This window comes from Aethalodelphis obliquidens, unplaced genomic scaffold (genome assembly GCF_003676395.1).
Source record: "Aethalodelphis obliquidens isolate GAN/ISIS:26980383/991018 unplaced genomic scaffold, ASM367639v1 scaffold48, whole genome shotgun sequence".
In the NCBI taxonomy this organism is placed as follows: Eukaryota; Metazoa; Chordata; class Mammalia; order Artiodactyla; family Delphinidae; genus Aethalodelphis; species Aethalodelphis obliquidens.
Genome location: NW_020837992.1, coordinates 13,366,942 through 13,384,832, shown reverse-complemented (window position 1 = coordinate 13,384,832; position 17,891 = coordinate 13,366,942). Strand labels below are relative to the sequence as shown.

Sequence of the window (17,891 nt, the reverse complement as noted above, 5' to 3'; positions counted from 1 at the left end):
TGTATTAGAAATTAGAATTGAGAAATTTAAAAATATTCATTTAAAAATAACAGCTAATTACATGTTATGATAAGTAACATAATTATGAAAATAATTTTTCCCAAACACAAAATATTACTTACAAGCATGGCGTTGTAAGAGATTTTTGCAAATCTCTTAATGTCTGACTTAATAGAAGACAGGTAGATTCTCATTGCTTCTTTTGCATTTAGTCTCAGTAATCCCATGTTACATATCTATGGAAAACCGTTGTACACTCTCATAAGGACGAGAATTCAAAAGGCAAATCACGTCTTAGTCTTACGGAAATACCTTTGACCTCACAGACCCTTTGAAAGAGTCTACATTCCCCAGTCTATGTTTTGAAGAACAGCTCGTATAAAGAATACTCATATGCCTGCCATTCAGTTGATAAAATAGACCTTTACCCACCTTTATTTGTATCCTCCCTCCCATGTTCTCCTTAGTGGGGATATATACGTAGTACGCACAGGGTATAGGTGTAAAGCCCTTCAATCCTGGGCCAAGGCAGACAAATTCATGAGGATTAGATACCCATTTAACCCTTCCAGGGTTGCCCTCCAGTCCCATAACCCCTGCCCCCAACCCCCAACCCATATTGTTTTTTTTTTATAATTTTATTGAAGTACAGTTGATTTACAGTGTTGTGTTAATTTCTGCTGTACAGCAAAGTGACTCAGTTATACATATATATTTATATTCTTTTTCATATTCTTTTCCATTATGGTTTATCACAGGATATCGAATATAGTTCTCTGTGTTATATGGTAGGACCTTGTTGTTTATCCATTCTAAATGTAATAGTTTGCATCTGCTAACCCCCAACTCACAATCCTTCCCTCTCCGACCCCGCCTCCCCCTTGGCAAACACAAGTCTGTTCTCTGTATCTGTGAGTCTGTTTTTGTTTCAAAGATATGTTCATTTGTGTCATATTTTAGATTCCACGTGTAAGTGATATCATATCTTTCTGACTTACTTCACTTAAAAGGTCCATCCCTGTTGCTGCAAATGGCATTATTTCATTCTTTTTTATGGCTGAGTAATATTCCATCGTGTGTGTGTGTATGTCTGTGTGTGTGTGTGTGTGTGTGTATACCACATCTTTCTCCATTCATCTGTCAGTGGACATTTAGGTTGTATCCATGTCTTGGCTATTGTAAATAGTACTGCTGTGAACACAGGGCTGCATGTATCTTTTCAAATTATAGCTTTGTCTGGGTGTATGCCCAGGAGTGGGATTGCTGGATCATATGGCAACTCTATTTTTAGTTTTTTGAAGAACCTCCATACTGTTTTCCACGGTGGCTGCACCAATTTACATTCCCACCAACAGTGTAAAAGGGTTCCCTTTTCTCCACACCCATTTCCATTCTGACTGGTGTGAGATGGTACCTCATTGTAATTTTGATTTGCATTTCTCTATTAATGGGGGATGATGAGCATCTTTTCATGTGCCTACTGGCCGTCTGTATGTCTTCTTTGGAGAAATGTCTATTTAGGTCTTCTGTTCATTTTTCGATGGGGTTGTTTGTTTTTGTTGTTGTTGAGTTGTATGAGCTGTTTGTATACTTTGGAAAGTAAGCTGTTGCCAGTCACATCATTTGCCAATATTTTCTCCCATTCTGTAGGTTGTCTTTTCATTTTGTTTATGGTTTCCTTTGCTGTGCAAAAGCTTATAAGTTTGATTAGGTCCCATTTGTTTATATTTGCTTTTATTTCTGTTGCCTTGAGAGACTGACCAAAGAAAACATTGCTACGATTTATGTCAGAGAATGTTTTGCCTATGTTTTCTTCTAGGAGTTTTATGGTGTCTTGTCTTATATTTAAGTCTTTAAGCCATGTTGAGTTTATTTTTGTGTATGGTGTGAGGGTGTGTTCTAGCTTCATTGGTTTACATACGGCTGTCCAACTTTCTCAACCCCACTTGCTGAAGGGACTGTCTTTACCCCACTGTATATTCTTGCCTCCTTTGTAGAAGATTAATTGTCCATTGGTGTGTGGATTTATTTCTGGGCTCTCTATTCTGTTCCATTGATCCATATTGTTTTGTTTGTTTGTTTTTACTTAAAAATTTTATTTATTATGTAATCAATATAATACATGCTTATAAAAATGCAGAAATTGCAGATAAATTTCATTTTTTAATATACTTTTACATAGATTATACTGTATATATATGGTTCTGTATACTATTTATTTTCCAACTTAACAAACCTCAATAACCCACACCTCTGTAACCAGAATCTCAACAAGCATCATTTTTAATGTCTGTATATACTTACATTGTCTAAATGTACCATGATTCAGTTAAGTATTTCCTTAAATGTTGGACATTGACCATATTTCCATTTTTAAACCACTTTATGTAATACTGTGTTCAGTATCTGCAGAAATCTTTGACCATGTTTCTATTTCTTTAGACTATGAACATCTTAAAAGATCTTGATAATCTGTTGACAAATTCTTCTCCCCAAAGATTCTTGTAGTTTATTTTTGAAACTACTAATGTATAAAGAAGTATTTAGGGTTCTTGTCAAAATACTAGCTTTACCAAAATTTTTCTTTTCTTTTTCCCATCACACCATTCTGCCCTTTAGCTCATGTTAAAGGAGGGGAAGGGGGCTGGTGGATGGGGAGGAAAGACAGCCAAAAAACAAACAAAAATTACATACAATAATGGTGGTCGTATATTCTACAAGTGATAGCCATTTTCAAATTTTCCATCAGCCTCCATCTTTAAAGGGACCCTCTCAGATGATATGAATGGGGAATCAAGGCTTATTTTCTTTTTATTTATTTTTTGAATTTTTGAATTTTATTTTATTTATTTTTTTATACAGCAGGTTCTTATTAGTTTTCTATTTTATACATATTAGAGTATATATGTCAATCCCAATCTCCCAATTCATCCTACCACCACCACCACCCCCGCCACTTCCCCCCTTCGTGTCCATACATTTGTTCTCTACATCTGTGTCTCCATTTCTGCCCTGCAAACCGGTTCATCTGTACCATTTTTCTAGGTTCCACATATATGCGTTAATATACAATATTTGTTTTTCTCTTTCTGATTTACTTCACTCTGTATGACAGTCTCTAGATCCATCCACATCTCTACAAATGACCCAATTTCGTTCCTTCTTATGGCTGAGTAATATTCCGTTGTATATATGTACCACATCTTCTTTATCCATTCGTCTGTCGATAGGCATTTAGGTTGCTTTCATGACCTGTCTATTGTAAATAGTGCTGCAATGAACATTGGGGTGCATGTGTATTTTTGAATTATAGTTTTCTCTGTGTATATGCCCAGTAGTGGGATTGCTGGGTCCTATGGTAATTCTATTTTTGGTTTTTTAAGGAACCTCCATACTGTTCTCCATAGTGGCTGTATCAATTTACATTCCCACCAACAGTGCAAGAGGGTTCCCTTTTCTCCACACCCTCTCCAGCATTTGTTGTTTGTATATTTTCTGATGATGCCCATTCTAACTGGTGTGAGGTGATACCTCATTGTAGTTTTGATTTGCATTTCTCTAATAATTAGTGATGTTGAGCAGCTTTTCATGTGCTTCTTGGCCATCTGTATGTCTTCTTTGGAGAAATGTCTATTTAGGTCTTCTGCCCATTTTTGGATTGGGTTGTTTGTTTTTTTAATATTGAGCTGCATGAGCTGTTTATATATTTTGGAGATTAATCCTTTGTCTGTTGATTCATTTGCAAATATTTTCTCCCATTCTGAGGGTTGTCTTTTTGTCTTGTTTGTAGTTTCCTTTGCTTTGCAAAAGCTTTTAAGTTTCATTAGGTCCCACTTGTTTATACTTCCATTACTCTAGGAGGTGGATCAAAAGAGATCTTGCTGTGATTTATGTCAAAGAGTGTTCTTCCTATATTTTCCTCTAAGTGTTTTATAGTGTCCGGTCTTACATTTAGGTCTTTAATCCATTTTGAGTTTATTTTTGTGTATGGTGTTAGGGAGTGTTCTAATTTCATTCTTTTACATGCATGTAGCTGTCCAGTTTTCCCAGCACCACTTATTGAAGAGACTGTCTTTTCTCCATGGTATATCCTTGCCTCCTTTGTCATAGATTAGTTGACCATAGGTGCATGGGTTCCTCTCTAGGCTTTCTCTCCTGTTCCATTGATCTATATTTCTATTTTTGTGCCAATACCATATTGTTTTGATTACTGTAGCTTTGTAGTATAGTCTGAAGTCAGGGAGTCTTGATTCCTCCACCTCCGTTTTCTTCCCACAAGACTGCTTCGTCTATTCGGGGTCTTTTGTGTCTCCATACAAATTTTAAGCTTTTTTGTTACAGTTCTGTAAAAAAAATGCCATTGGTAATTTGATAGGGATTGCATTGAATCTGTAGATTGCTTTGGGTAGAATAGTCATTTTCACAATATTGATTCTTCCAATCCAAGAACATGGTATATCTCTCCATCTGTTTGTGTCATCTTGATTTCTTTCATCAGTGTCTTACAGTTTTCTGAATACTGGTCTTTTACCTCCTTAGGTAGGTTTATTCCTAGGTATTTAATTATTTTTGTTGCAGTGGTGAATGGGATTGTTTCCTTAATTTCTCTTTCTGATCTTTTGTTGTTAGTGTATAGGAATGCAAGAGATTTCTGTGCATTAATTTAGTATTCTGCAACTTTACCATATTCATTGATTAGCTCTAGTAGTTTTCTGGTGGCATCTTTAGGATTCTCTATGTATAGTATCATGTCGTCTACAAACAGTGCCAGCTTTACTTCTTCTTTTCCATTGTATTCCTTTTATTTCTTTTACTTCTCTGATTGCAGTGGCTAGGACTTCCAAAACTGTGTTGAATAATAGTGGCTAGAATGGACATCCTTTTCTTGTTCCTGATGTTAGAGGAAATGCTTTCAGTTTTTCACCATTGAGAATGATGTTTGCTGTGGGTTTGTTGTATATGGCCTTTATTATGTTGAGGTAGGTTCCCTCTATGCCTGCTTTCTGGAGAGTTTTTATCATAAGTGGGTGTTGAATTTTGTCAGAAGCTTTTTCTGCATCTATTGAGATGATCATATGGTTTTTCTTCTTCAATTTGTTAATATGGTGTATCACATTGATTGATTTGCATATATTGAAGAATCCTTGCATCCCTTGATCATGGTGTATGATCCTTTCAGTGTGTTGTTGGATTCTGTTTGCTAGTATTTTGTTGAGGATTTTTGCATCTATATTCATCAGTGATATTGGTCTGTAATTCTCTTTTTTAGTAGTATCCTTATCTGGTTTTGGTATCAGAGTGATGGTGCCCTCATAGAATATGTTTGGGAATGTTGCTTCCTCTGCAATTTTTTAGAAGAGTTTGAGAAGGATAGGTGTTAGCTCTTCTCTAAATGTTTGATAGACTTCACCTGTGAAGCCATCTGGTCCTAGACTTTTGTTCGTTGAAAGATTTTTAATCATAGTTTCAATTTCATTACTTGAGATTGGTCTGTTCATATTTTCTGTTTCTTCCTGTTTCAGTCTTGGAAGGTTTTACCTTTCTAAGAATTTGTCCATTTCTTCCAGATTGTCCATTTTCTTGGCATAGAATTGCTTGTAGTAGTCTCTTATGATACTTTGTATTTCTGTGGTGTCTGTTGTAACTTCTCCTTTTTCATTTCTAATTTTATTGATTTGAGTCCTCTCTTGTTGAGTCTGGCTAAAGGTTTATCAATTTTGTTTACCTTCTCAAAGAACCAGCTTTTAGTTTTCTTGATCTTTGCTATTGTTTTGTTTCTATTTCATTTATTTCTGCTCTGATCTTTATGATTTCTTTCCTTCGACTAACTTTGGGTTTTGTTTGTTCGTCTTTCTCTAGTTCCTTTGGGTGTAAGGTTAGATTGTTTTTTTGAGATTTCTCTTGTTTCTTGAGGTAGGCTTGTATTGCTACAATCTTCCCTCTTAGAACTGCTTTTGCTGCATCCCATAGGTTTTGGATCGTCGTGTTTTCGTTGTCTTTCTTCTCTAGGTATTTTTTGTTTCCTCCTCGATTTCTTCCTTGATCTCTTGGTTATTTAGTAACATATTGTTTAACCTCTATGTGTTTGTGTTTTTTACATTTTTTTCCCTGTAATCGATTTCTAATCTTATAGCGTTGTGGTCGGAAAAGATGCTTGATATGATTTCTGTTTTCTTAAATTTACCAAGGCTTGATTTGTGACCCAAGATGTGATCTATCCTGGAGGATGTTCCATGTGCACTTGAGAAGAAAGTGTAATCTGCTGTGTTTGGATGGAATGTCCTATAAATATCAATTAAATCTATCTGGTCTATTATGTCATTTAAAGCTTGTGTTTCTTTATTAATTTTCTGTCTGGATGATCTGTCCATTGGAGTAAGGGAGGTGTTAACATCCCCCGCTATTGTTGTGTTACTGTCAGTTTCCTCTTTTATAGCTGTTAGCAGTTGCCTTATGTATTGAGTTGCTTCTATGTTGGGTGCATATATATTTATAACTGTTATATCTTCTTCTTGGATTGATCTCTTGATCATTATGTAGTGTCCTTCCTTGTCTCTTGTAACATTCTTTGTTTTTAAGTCTATTTTATCTGATATGAGTATTGCTACTCCAGCTTTCTTTTGATTTCCACTTGCATGTAATATCTTTTTCCATCCCCTCACTTTCAGTCTGTATGTGTCCTAGGTCTGAAATCGGTCTCTTGTAGACAGCGTATGTATGGGTCTTGTTTTTGTATCCATTCAGCGAGCCTGTGTCTTTTGATTGGAGCATTTAATCCATTCACATTTAAGGTAATTATTGATGTGTATGTTCCTGTTACCATTTTCTTAATTGTTATGGGTTTGTGTTTGTTGGTCCTTTTCTTCTTTTGTGTCTCCCCCTTAGAGAATTTCCTTTAGCATTTGTTATAGAGCTGATTTGGTGGTGCTGAATTCTCTTAACTTTTTTGTCTGTAAAGCTTTTGATTTCTCTGTCGAATCTGAATGAGATCCTCGCTGGGTAGAGTAATCTTGGTTGTAGGTTCTTCCCTTTCATCACTTTAAATATATCGCGCCGCTCCCTTCTGGCTTGTAGAGTTTCTGTTGAGAAATCAGCTGTTAACCTTATGGGAGTTCCCTTGTATGTTATTTGTCATTTTCCCTTGTTGCTTTCAGTAATTTTTCTTTGTCTTTAATGTTTGTCAATTTGATTACTATGTGTCTCGGCCTGTTTCTCCTTGGGTTTATCCTGCCTGGGACTCTCTGCGCTTCCTGGACTTGGGTGGCTATTTCCTAACCATGTTAGGGATGTTTTCGACTGTAATCTCTTCACATATTTTCTCAGGTCCTTTCTCTCTTTCTTCTCCTTCTGGGACCCCTATAAATGCGAACGTTGTTGCACTTAATGTTGTCCCAAAGGTCTCTTAGGCTGTCTTCATTTCTTTTCATTGTTTTTTCTTTATTCCTTTCTGCAGCAGTGAATTCCACCGTTCTGTCTTCCAGGTCACTTATCCGTTTTTTGCCTCAGTTATTCTGCTATTGATTCCTTCTAGTGTAGTTTTCATTTCCATTATTGTATTGTTCATCTCTGTTTGTTTGTTCTTTAATTCTTCTAGGTCTTTGTTAAACATTTCTTGCATCTTCTCAATCTTTGCCTCCATTCTTTTTCCAAGGTCCTGGATCATCTTCACTATTATTATTCTGAATTCTTTTTCTGGAAGGTTGCTATCTCCACTTCATTTAGTTGTTTTTCTGGGGTTTTAGCTTGTTACTTCATCTGGTACAAAGTTCTCTGCCTTTTCATTTTGACTGTCTTTCTGCGAATGTGGTTTTCCTTCCACAGGCTGCAGAATTGTTCTTCTTGCTTCTGCTGTCTGCCCTCTTCGTATTGTTCCTTATTTCAACATTGAGATTCATCCACATTGAGGCATGGAGCAATAGTCAGTTTACACTCAGTTCTATTATAACATGACATATGTGTTCCTAAGTATCACTGTTATGCAGATTGCATACTGCATACTGAACTATGCAAATTCATGCAATAAAAGCCACAGGTCTCATAGAAAAGGTGGAGTTGGGGTACATCACTCACAAACTTAATAAGTGGGCTTCCCTGGTGGCGCAGTGGTTGAGAGTCTGCCTGCTGATGCAAGGGACACGGGTTTGTGCCCCGGTCCGGGAAGATCCCACATGCCGCGGAGCGGCTGGGCCCGTGAGCCATGGCCGCTGGGCCTGCGCGTCCAGAGCCTGTGTTCTGCAACAGGAGAGGCCACAACAGTGAGAGGCCCACGTACTGAAAAAAAAAAAAAAAACTTAATAAAGGACATTGAAAAAAAGATAGGAACCTAATCTAAATAGTATCACAGTTTTACACATTTTAGGACACATTTGTCCTAAAATGGTTAAAAAATGGTTAAAAAATACATAAGTCCTAAAATAAATCTAACACTTTACCTTTAAAAGAAGGTGAAGTTTGCTATGGACGTGATCATAGGAAAGGTTGTAGCCTGTGGATTAGTGTGATGTGGTAGAATCTGAAATTGGATATAAGGGTGTAGCACCAGATATGAATAGTTGTGGCTCATAACAGGAGGAAAGCTGAGGTAGCTGGTACGTATTTGAAGTACATGCATGTGTGTATTGTGTGTATTCCTAAGCAGTTTGGTTCAGCTGCGGTGCAGTTTTCTCTGTTCATCTAGCATTTTTCACTGTTGAAATCCTGTTTAAGAAAATGCAAAATTTTTGTTGTGCTCAAATTGTTCCTTAATGTATTGATGGTGTTGCAACAAATTCTTGTGTTCTAAACAAGAGCTGTAACAGAACTGATGGTATTTTTACTGCTATGTAATGTGCCACTGTATCACTAAACCACAGTTTATTTGCCATTTGTAATTTGCAGATATATTTGTGTAGCTATAAAATTGTATGAGAAGACACGGTGACAGAGTTAAATATCAAGGTGCTTCTACTGGTAAAACTCTAGATTGATAAATATATTTGATGATATCAAGACACTAGGATTGATAATCATACACAAATGTTACTAGGCAGCATAACTATGAAAATTCACTCACTCAGTAGATTAAAGTAAGTTTTCTAAGAAAATCTGAAGCCAGTGGGGCATGCATTATCTGTTGTAGCTGGGGGTGAAAATGGTTTTTTACCCTGATATTCAGACTCTCAATTAATCAGTTGTACTCTTATTTATATATCTTTACAAATACTCCACATTTAAAGATTTGTGTACATGAGATTTGTGTCAAAAATACAATGTCTTCCAACCTTAGTGATACTTTTGAAGGTGTAGAAAGGTCACCATATATAACTTGGAGGGCAGAGTCCCTTGCAGGATGGTTTCAATCAAGTGTCTAAAATTATTTTGACTTCAGCTTACTGTTTAAATACTTTGGAGGTTTTGGTTTTTTGTTTGTTTGTTTTTTGCAGGGGGGAGGGTGCAAGGGTCAAGCTTGAATGTTCAAAGTTAAAGTGGTAGTACCCATTTTTCTCTTCTTTGTTTTCCTTCCACTTACTATGCCAGGGATTTGAATTATGATATTAATTAATAAGCTCCCTCTTATATCCTAAAAGTGTGAGTTTTAAGAGAAATCAAATACATCTAATATCTTGAATGCATTGGAAAATGGGGATTGCTGTTCAACGGGCTTTTGGTTATTAGCTTTTAGATTTGTTACTCTGTTGTTTGTTTTGAAATTATTTGCCATATTTTCAGTGAATGGTCCCTCCCATATTAGCCTCTGGTGTACTCCACAGCTCATGTAAGCTGCCAGAAGACAGAGGTTCTTTTCGTTTCAGTAGTCTATACTAGACACAGAGCCAAACACAATAGATACGAGGTAGCAGAGTTTCCCTGTGACTCAGAGGTGAGAACAGAAGAATGATTTAACTTGGCAAAGACAGTTACTTAGATTGTCTGAATTTGCTAATCTTTGTTTTTGATTTGTAAAGTGTTCCTTGTGAAGGAAGAGGCTATGATGTGCCCAACACCATATTTATTGCAATAGGGAGGAAATTAAGTAGCTCAAGAACAGAAAACTATTTTGTAGGTTCTGATAAAGCAAGTAATTAAGGTTTCAGATTGAAAGTAGCTTTGATCAAAAGTTCAATTCCATGACACAGTAGAACCTTGATGTTTATATGTATAAATCAGTGTTTTCTGTCTTCTGCAGTTTGTAGGTTCTTTGTTATAGCTTTTGCTCTTGCCAGTGGGGTCTGAGCACTGCTTACCCTGAGCAGATGAGGAGTTTGCTCAGAAAATCCAGGATGGTAAATTATAACAAGATTATCAAACAAATATCTTGTGTGTGTTATCTTCTACATATATGAGAAATAAGTTAGGAACAGTATTTAATTCACTTTGTTTGACAGAATGTTCTGACATGTTGGCAAGACAAGTCTCTAAGGTCATTTTTTCTATGTGAAATGCACATTAGTTTGTGACATCAGCTCCATAAAGTACCTGGCGTATCCACGTAATATGCCGCCTGAGGCATGTGTATCAGGAGCAGCCTTGTTTTCCTTCTAGCAGGTGCTTTCAGGGATTACTGCTTTCTGACTCCAGGAATTGGCTCCATGGTAGTATCTTCTAGATTACATTAGAGCTGTGGTTCCTGGACCTGAGTGTCAGCACCACCTGGGAACTTGCAAGGAATGCAAACTCTAAGGCTCCAGCCCAGACCTTCTGAATCAGAAACTGTTTATATACTGTTTTTATATGCACTACACTGTATTCCATTTTTCCTTTATTTGAGATGCACATTGCAAATGTATAGAAACATTGAGAGAGTTGTAAAACATATCCATTGTAGACTTTTTTCTTGTACCTAAAAAGGATTTTGGAAAAACTGCATCAAATATTGGAGTTAGGGCACTTAAATTCACTACTGCCATGCCACTTTGACAAAACTAGCTATGGAAATGAGTCAGATAACCACTGGAATTATTTTTTAATTGATCTGATCAAGTTTCCAGTTATTTTGACCCATCTGAGATTTGGTCAAATTAAGTTTGATACTCATAATAGGACAATTTAGAAAGACAGCGGCAGTTCTTTAGAAGTTTCACAAGCAATATAGAATTGCAGAACTAGAAGCAACCTCCAGTCTCGAGCTTTGTTCCAGAAAGGATTAGGAGTTGGGATTGTTTAGTTTGGAAAAGAGAAATAGGGTCACTATAAGGGACATAAAATATTTGTACTATTAGAAGAAATAAGAATAGCAACTTTTTGTTTTGTTTTAATTTAGGCAGACAGGTCAGATAGGTAATTTTTTAAGGCCCAATGTAAAGGAAGAACTTTCTAGCAATTAAGAGATATCAAAATATGTAATGGCCTTTCTCTCAGTTGTAAATATCTCATCACCAGGAGGTGAAAGCCAAGGTGAGATGATTCTTTGGGGATGCTACAGAATGGTAGACAAAAGTGTTAATATTCTGCCATATCTAATATTCTGCCATTCTACATATAATCCACAGGGAAAAGGAACTCAAGAATTACTATCTTCATAGTCTAGTATAGACCCAACACATGTGATGAAAAACACCTGGTACTTTCCTCAGCCAGCAATGACAACTTGATGCAGGAAGCAAAATCTGTAGGTGATAATCCATTGTCAGAATGCTGACTCCCACAAGTAAAACCAAATGCCATTAGGATGAAAAGAGGGGATAGGGCTCTCCTCTTAGCTATGAGAGGAGGAAAAAAGAGGAGAAGAAAAAGAAAAGACATCGAAATAGATTAAAAGTCTAGTTACTAAGGAATTTTCTTCCACATGTGGAATAAGTAACCAAGAACAGGAATAGGGGCCTGCCCTTTTTATTTCATTTTCAAGTTTATAAGAAGACATTTTACATCTCTCCAATTTTGGACCTCTTAGGGTCTTCGGAAAATGATTTTCTGAGCAGTTATAAAGAACTGGCAACGACATAACACTGATTTTAAGCACTCCAAATGCAGGAAACAGGACTAGAGTAACACAAAGCCAAAAGTCAGGTTTCAGCCAGCCCCAGGGAAGCCACACGTCTTCAGGAAGTGAGGCTGCTCAAAATACAGTGTATTTACTTTGCTGCGGCTCCTAGCTCTCATCCTAGTCCTTGAGCTCTGATTGACTTCTTTTTTCTTCATACCCTGCATTAAGGGATCCGTGAGGGTGGAGGGGCAGAGGAGGGGCAGTGTGCAAAGGCAGCTGGAAGTCCTCCCCGACACTCTGGACATGGTTCAGAGCAGTCTTAGAAGGCAGAGAAGTCATAACAGTGTAATTTTCATAACTGCCATTTCTTGAACACCTTTACATACCAGATGCTGTACTGGGTACTGGGTATTCTTCGTGAACTTATGTAGACCATCTCTCAATAGATTTAAATAGGTTTCCATGAGATTTGAACTCTATAGACACCATGTATAATGGATTGGTGCTCTAACCGATAACTTAAAGACCTCACAGCTTGTAGGCCTCCTGTCAGCTTTTGAGAGTCCAGCCAGGCTTCATCTTAGATAAAATTGTGAGTAGTCATGGCAAATATCAGGCCTTTACTCCCTGCTTCCCCACCTCTGGTTTAGAGTAATTATCTAGTATTCATTTGTTAATGACTAGGTTACCTATCTTGACAATTCTCTTTAAGAGTTGAAGCTCTGTCAACTTCCTATCCCCTCACCAGTGTCTGTTCCTGTCTGGAGGTGCACCCTCTTAGTATCCTCCAGTTTACCTGTTCTCTAACTCCCAAGCCAAATAAAACAAAAATATGTGATCTACTCCACAGCGTTCTTGTTGACAGCAGGTCTGCCATGGGAAGCTTTATTCCTGAATGAAGGAATTGCACCAAAATCATCTCCATGTTGACTGTCTGCGAACCCGTGCTGCTAAGTGCTTATCCTCCCATGTTGTTTGGTTTGGGCTAAGGATCCATAACTTTGGCATTTTCGCTCTCAGATATCAAATAATGTATTTCAAATCCCAGTGTTCTCCTGTTGTATTAAGATTTTTTTCATTTATCTGACTAGCTCTCTTGTAGTGATATAAAATTTCTTTATCCCCTAGGGAAAAGTTAACCATCGGATGCCGCCAGCTGGTTGAGATGGAACACACCATGCAACAGTGCAATGCCTCCGTCTATATGGAGGCCAAAAACAGGGGATGGTGTGAAGACATGCTCAACTATAGAACCTAAGTGCTGATTTTGTAACTTAGAAGGAATGCATCTGTCTTCAGGAACAACAGAGTAGCTTTCAACCTTTTGTGCCAAACCCGGGAGACTTGCAAGAAATGTCTTAAGAAATGTCTCAAATGTCAATGTCTCATAAGTACAAAAAGATGATTGCCTATTTCTGACAACCTCATTGAGGTTCTGATGTGTCCATTGTGGGATAAACTGTGAACTCAACTTGTCTGAAGTTGACTTTACCTCCCTACCTCTACTCCTAATACTGAGCCAGTGTGTCTAAGGAAAGGAGAGCCATCTTTTTGGTCATCTTAGGGCAAGAGCCACTGCGGCATCTGAGGAAGGCCCAGGACACAGTGTTAGCATCTCTCTCAACAATAAATATGGGTATGTGACCAGAGATGTTTCCAAACCTCAAGAAAGAATTAGGATATGACCATGCTCACCATATTCCACAAGAGAAATCTTACCCTGGGCTGTTCTATGATCAAACTGTCTTCCATGTAGACACAATACGTAATACGTATCCCTTCTACTTCCCCCAAGGTAAGGGAAGTAGAATTTTGACTTTGGCTCCAACTTGCTGCAGTAGCCTCTTTTCTTCCCTGGCCTTGTCACTTCTCAGTGCATTTCTCATGGGATAAACAGGGAGACCCCTCTGCTCAGTGTCCTCTTAAATGTGAAACAGCATGGATTTATCAGGTAGCAGTGGCTGATGTTTGCCCCTGGCTAAACCAAGTGTTTAACTGACTTCTTTAGTTATAAATACCATCTATGGAAATCCTTGTTTACTAAAGTATATTATGCTTTTGTTAATACATTAGATTAAATCTAATTTGGTATTCTATTATAAATGTTAATTTATTTTTTTTAAAAAGCAATGAATTATTTTTAGTGATTTTGCTTTTCATTTTACTTCCAAATTTTTTTTCTGAACTGCATACAGGTATGATTATAAAAGTGAACCTCCAATGAAAGAGAACTATACAGGATGCCCACTAGCAGGAAGAAGGATCCGATGAGCTTTGTTTGCTTAGAAAGCCACACCTCCTCCTGGGGCTCAAAGTGCCCTCAGGGATATGAGCCTGGGTAGAAGGAGAAGCTTCCAGAGCACCTCTGCTGTCTGCCTCTTTCCTTTTCCATCCCCTCCCCCTACCAAATATGTCTTCAGACTTTTATCCCTCAGCTGCTTCTAGTTGTTATTGAGTTTTGCCCTGCTTTGTTTTTGTTGCTGTTGTTGTTGTTTTGGTCGCAGCTTGCAGGATCTTAGTTCCCTGACTAGGGATTGAACCGTGGGCCACTGCAGTGAAAGCGCAGAGTCCTAACCCCTGGACTGCCAGGGAACTCCTTGCTGTGCTTCATTACCTCCCTTTTTCTCTCTTATCTTTTTAATATGTTATACTTTTTAGGAAATTTCTTTTCACTCCTATCATCTGAATACTTCTACGTATTTCACCCTATGCATGTGGATTTTAATTTTATCCTAATCTATGTGTCTTTCACTTTGTGTGTTAATTTGTCAATTTTCAACCTTTTTTAAGTTTTTTTTTTTTTATTTTGCGGTACGCGGGCCTCTCACTGTTGTGGCCTCTCCTGTTGCGGAGCACAGGCTCCAGATGCGCAGGCTCAGCGGCCATGGCTCACGGGCCCAGCCGCTCCGCGGCATGTGGCATCTTCCCGGACCGGGGCATGAACCCATGTCCCCTGCATCGGCAGGCAGACTCTCAACCACTGCGCCACCAGGGAAGCCCTAAATATTTATTTTGATATGTGAAAATGTTTTAACTTTCTAGTCTTATTTTTATCTTTAGAAGACATTCTTTAAAATTTTTTTAGTGTTTGTTTCTTTGAAATGTAAGGGTTTTGGGGTTTTTTTTTCTTCTTTTTGTTGCCTTCTTTTCTTATCTTAAACTTTAATTTATACTTTTTTTCTAACAGTACAGTGTGGGAGTTGAGGTATCCCTTTCCTCCCATCCCCTGCTCGCTCTTTTCTGGGTCTCCCCTCTGGATTGGAGTAACTCAGTTGACATAAGGATCCTAAGCCCCACCTTGGTAAGTTTGTTTTCATGGGAAATTATCATATCTTTAGAACTCCAGGTTTTAAAATCTCCATTCAGTAAACATAGCTATTATATTTGGGGCAGAAGCTTCATAAGCATGCCATGAACCAGAAGGGACTGATGGGAAAAGTCACATGAGGGCAAGGGCTCTCTACATAAAGTCTTGCCTTAGTGAGAAGCTGGTGATAACTTCCTGAGAAGCATCCCTGAGGATTTTGACAGCAAAGTTCCTGGAACCATTTTACTGTAGCCTTTTCCAGCTTACCTCCACAAGATAGTCCATTTCCTTCTGGAAAGGACCAGGGAGGGTCCCCTGGCTTGGCCAGGCCACAGCTCTTCCAGCATTCTGAGCCAAAGAAAAGTTGGCTAAAGACTTAGAGTCTGTTGTACCCTACTGGGTCCTCCTGTTAGGACCTGCAGTGGGCACTTGGGACTGCACAGATTGGAACTTCATAGATGGGTTAATTTCACTCTCCTATCATTGTCTTTGCCTGTCATGAAAGACAGGGGACACAAGACAAACCTGAAACTTTATTTCCTTGATCTTTTGGCCATCATCTTAAAACACAAGTTCTTTCACCCTTTCAGGGTTGATCCACAATTATTTAGTGTCGTGGTCTCCCTTAAGAACCTAGCTTTTATTGTTCATACTCCTGATGTGACATCTCCCCACGCCCACCTATCTGTTGGAGCCTTTTAGCTCCCTACCGTGTGAGATGGGATGAAGTTACCTTTATCTTCTCAGAGGGAATATACCTCACTACTGAATAATGAAATGCATCCTCCACTTAGGAAGTGCTGCCACCCATACTCCTTTTCCGATTTAGATTGGACTGACAGTCCAGTCTCCCTCCCAGTTGGTGGCTCTTTAAGCTATTTTGCCAACAAACAACAAAAAACCCCACTCCAGTGAAAATAAGCAACTCCATGAGCTTAAGCAGAATTTACAGCTATGAACCTATAAGGTAAGGCAGTAAGACACTCAAAATCTCAGTTACCAACATGGCTCGCTGCTCCTAACTACAAACCAAATTCAGTATCCTAGCCTTCGCAACTCTTATTGTAGACTAATGGTTATCGCTGAACTACATTAACTCAGTACATACCCTTGCATGGCCAGTGGGGATGAACGGTTCCCTGATGTGATTTCCAGTCAGGTAAAATATTGACATGTCCTAGACTTTTTAAAAAAGGCTTTTCCCTTTAAAGGTTTGGTTAAGCTAGAAAGACAAAACTTTTTCAAGTGTAAAACTGTAGTTTTGAGTTTTGTCAAACACAATCACATAATCACCAGCACACTCAAGTAATGAGTTCCATTGCTCCTCAAAATTCCCTTGTGCCCCTTTGTAGCCAACTCCCATCCCCATCTCAGGAAGCCACTGATATGTCTGCTATCCATGTAGCTCTTTTCCAGAATGCTATGCAAATGGAGGCTTTTGAAGCTGGCTTTTCACTTAGCATGATGCTTCTGAGGATCCATCCATGTTGTTTTATCAATAAATACTTCAGTGTTTTTATTCCTGAGTAGTATTCCATTTTATTCATGTACCCTTCCATTCATTCACCAGTTGGAAGGATATTTGAATTTTCAGTTTTTGGTGATTATGAATAAAGCTGCTATATTCATACACAGGTTTCTGTAAGAACAGGTTTTCATTTCACTTGGATAAATACCTAGGAATGGGATTACTGTGTCATAGGATATTTAACTTTATAAAAAACTGTCAAACTTTTTCCAAACTGACCTTACAATTTTGTAATTCCTCCAGCAATTTGAGAGCTCCAGTTGTCATTTTGCTTTTTACATTTTCCTAATGATCTATGACAGTAAGCATGTTTTCATGTTATTATTAGACTCCATTTATCTTCTTTGGTGGAGTGTCTTGTTCTAAACCTTTTGCCCATTTGAAAACTGGATGGTTTTATTGAGCTTAGAGAGCTCTGGATGCAAATCCCTTATCAGATGTTTTCTTTCAAGCCTGTACCTTGTAAGGATTTGGCATCACTTTTGGTTAAGATAGAGACAGAACACTTGCATAATGCAGAAGGTAGATCTTACTATCATGATTTGAGAGTAGCCTCAGTGGATAGCTGGCCCTGTTAATTATTGATTGGATGACCACCATTACATTTGATAGATGCCTTCAAACTTGGCAACTCTTATTCTTAACTTGCAGGACAGTTCAGTTCATCTCGTAAGAAGTTTCAGTCTCTCGCTCACTGAAGTTTGGTATTCTGTGTGCCTTTCTCCAGGCTAAAATTGCATTAGTCCTGTTGTTCTTTCTGAGCAAATATCTTGTATTTCCACAAGATGTCAACTCTGTATATACTCAGCTTAATAACCGAGCTTTTGCTTCTCACCCTTATTCAGACCCCCAATAGAGAATTGAGCTCCTAACAGTGAAGCCTAAGTACTTTATTGGCCATTGTGCTAGTAACGGTAAGTTAAAGAACCCATGATATGCACTTGAATACATCCCTCTCTTTATGTACTCTACTTATTGCTCAATGTATCATTATCATTTTTAAGACTCTTAAGAAACTTCTGGTCTTATTAAGAAAACTGATGCTTCACAGTAATTGCTTTTTAACCTTCAGATAATTGATTTAATAGATCTCCTGTTAACAGGACCAAATTTGTGGCTTGGCCTTACTATTTGAGATTGATATATTTGATTCA

General features: G+C 38.0%; 1 protein-coding gene across 6 annotated transcripts in view; it reads left to right on the top strand.

Annotated features, from left to right (window-relative positions):
* Nucleotides 1-14,449, top strand: part of SWT1 (SWT1 RNA endoribonuclease homolog) — a 91,807-nt gene extending 77,358 nt beyond the window's left edge. For 5 of the 6 annotated variants that reach the window (XM_027083012.1, XM_027083015.1, XM_027083009.1 and 2 more), the window contains one exon: nucleotides 13,031-14,036. In XM_027083012.1, coding sequence (XP_026938813.1) covers nucleotides 13,031-13,160 — 130 coding nt within the window. In that variant the 3' untranslated portion in view covers nucleotides 13,161-14,036. Of the gene's footprint in view, nucleotides 1-13,030; nucleotides 14,037-14,097 lie in introns of those variants that run through there. The other variant, XM_027083011.1, reaches the window with a different exon arrangement.
* The last annotated feature ends 3,442 nt before the right edge of the window (nucleotides 14,450-17,891 follow it).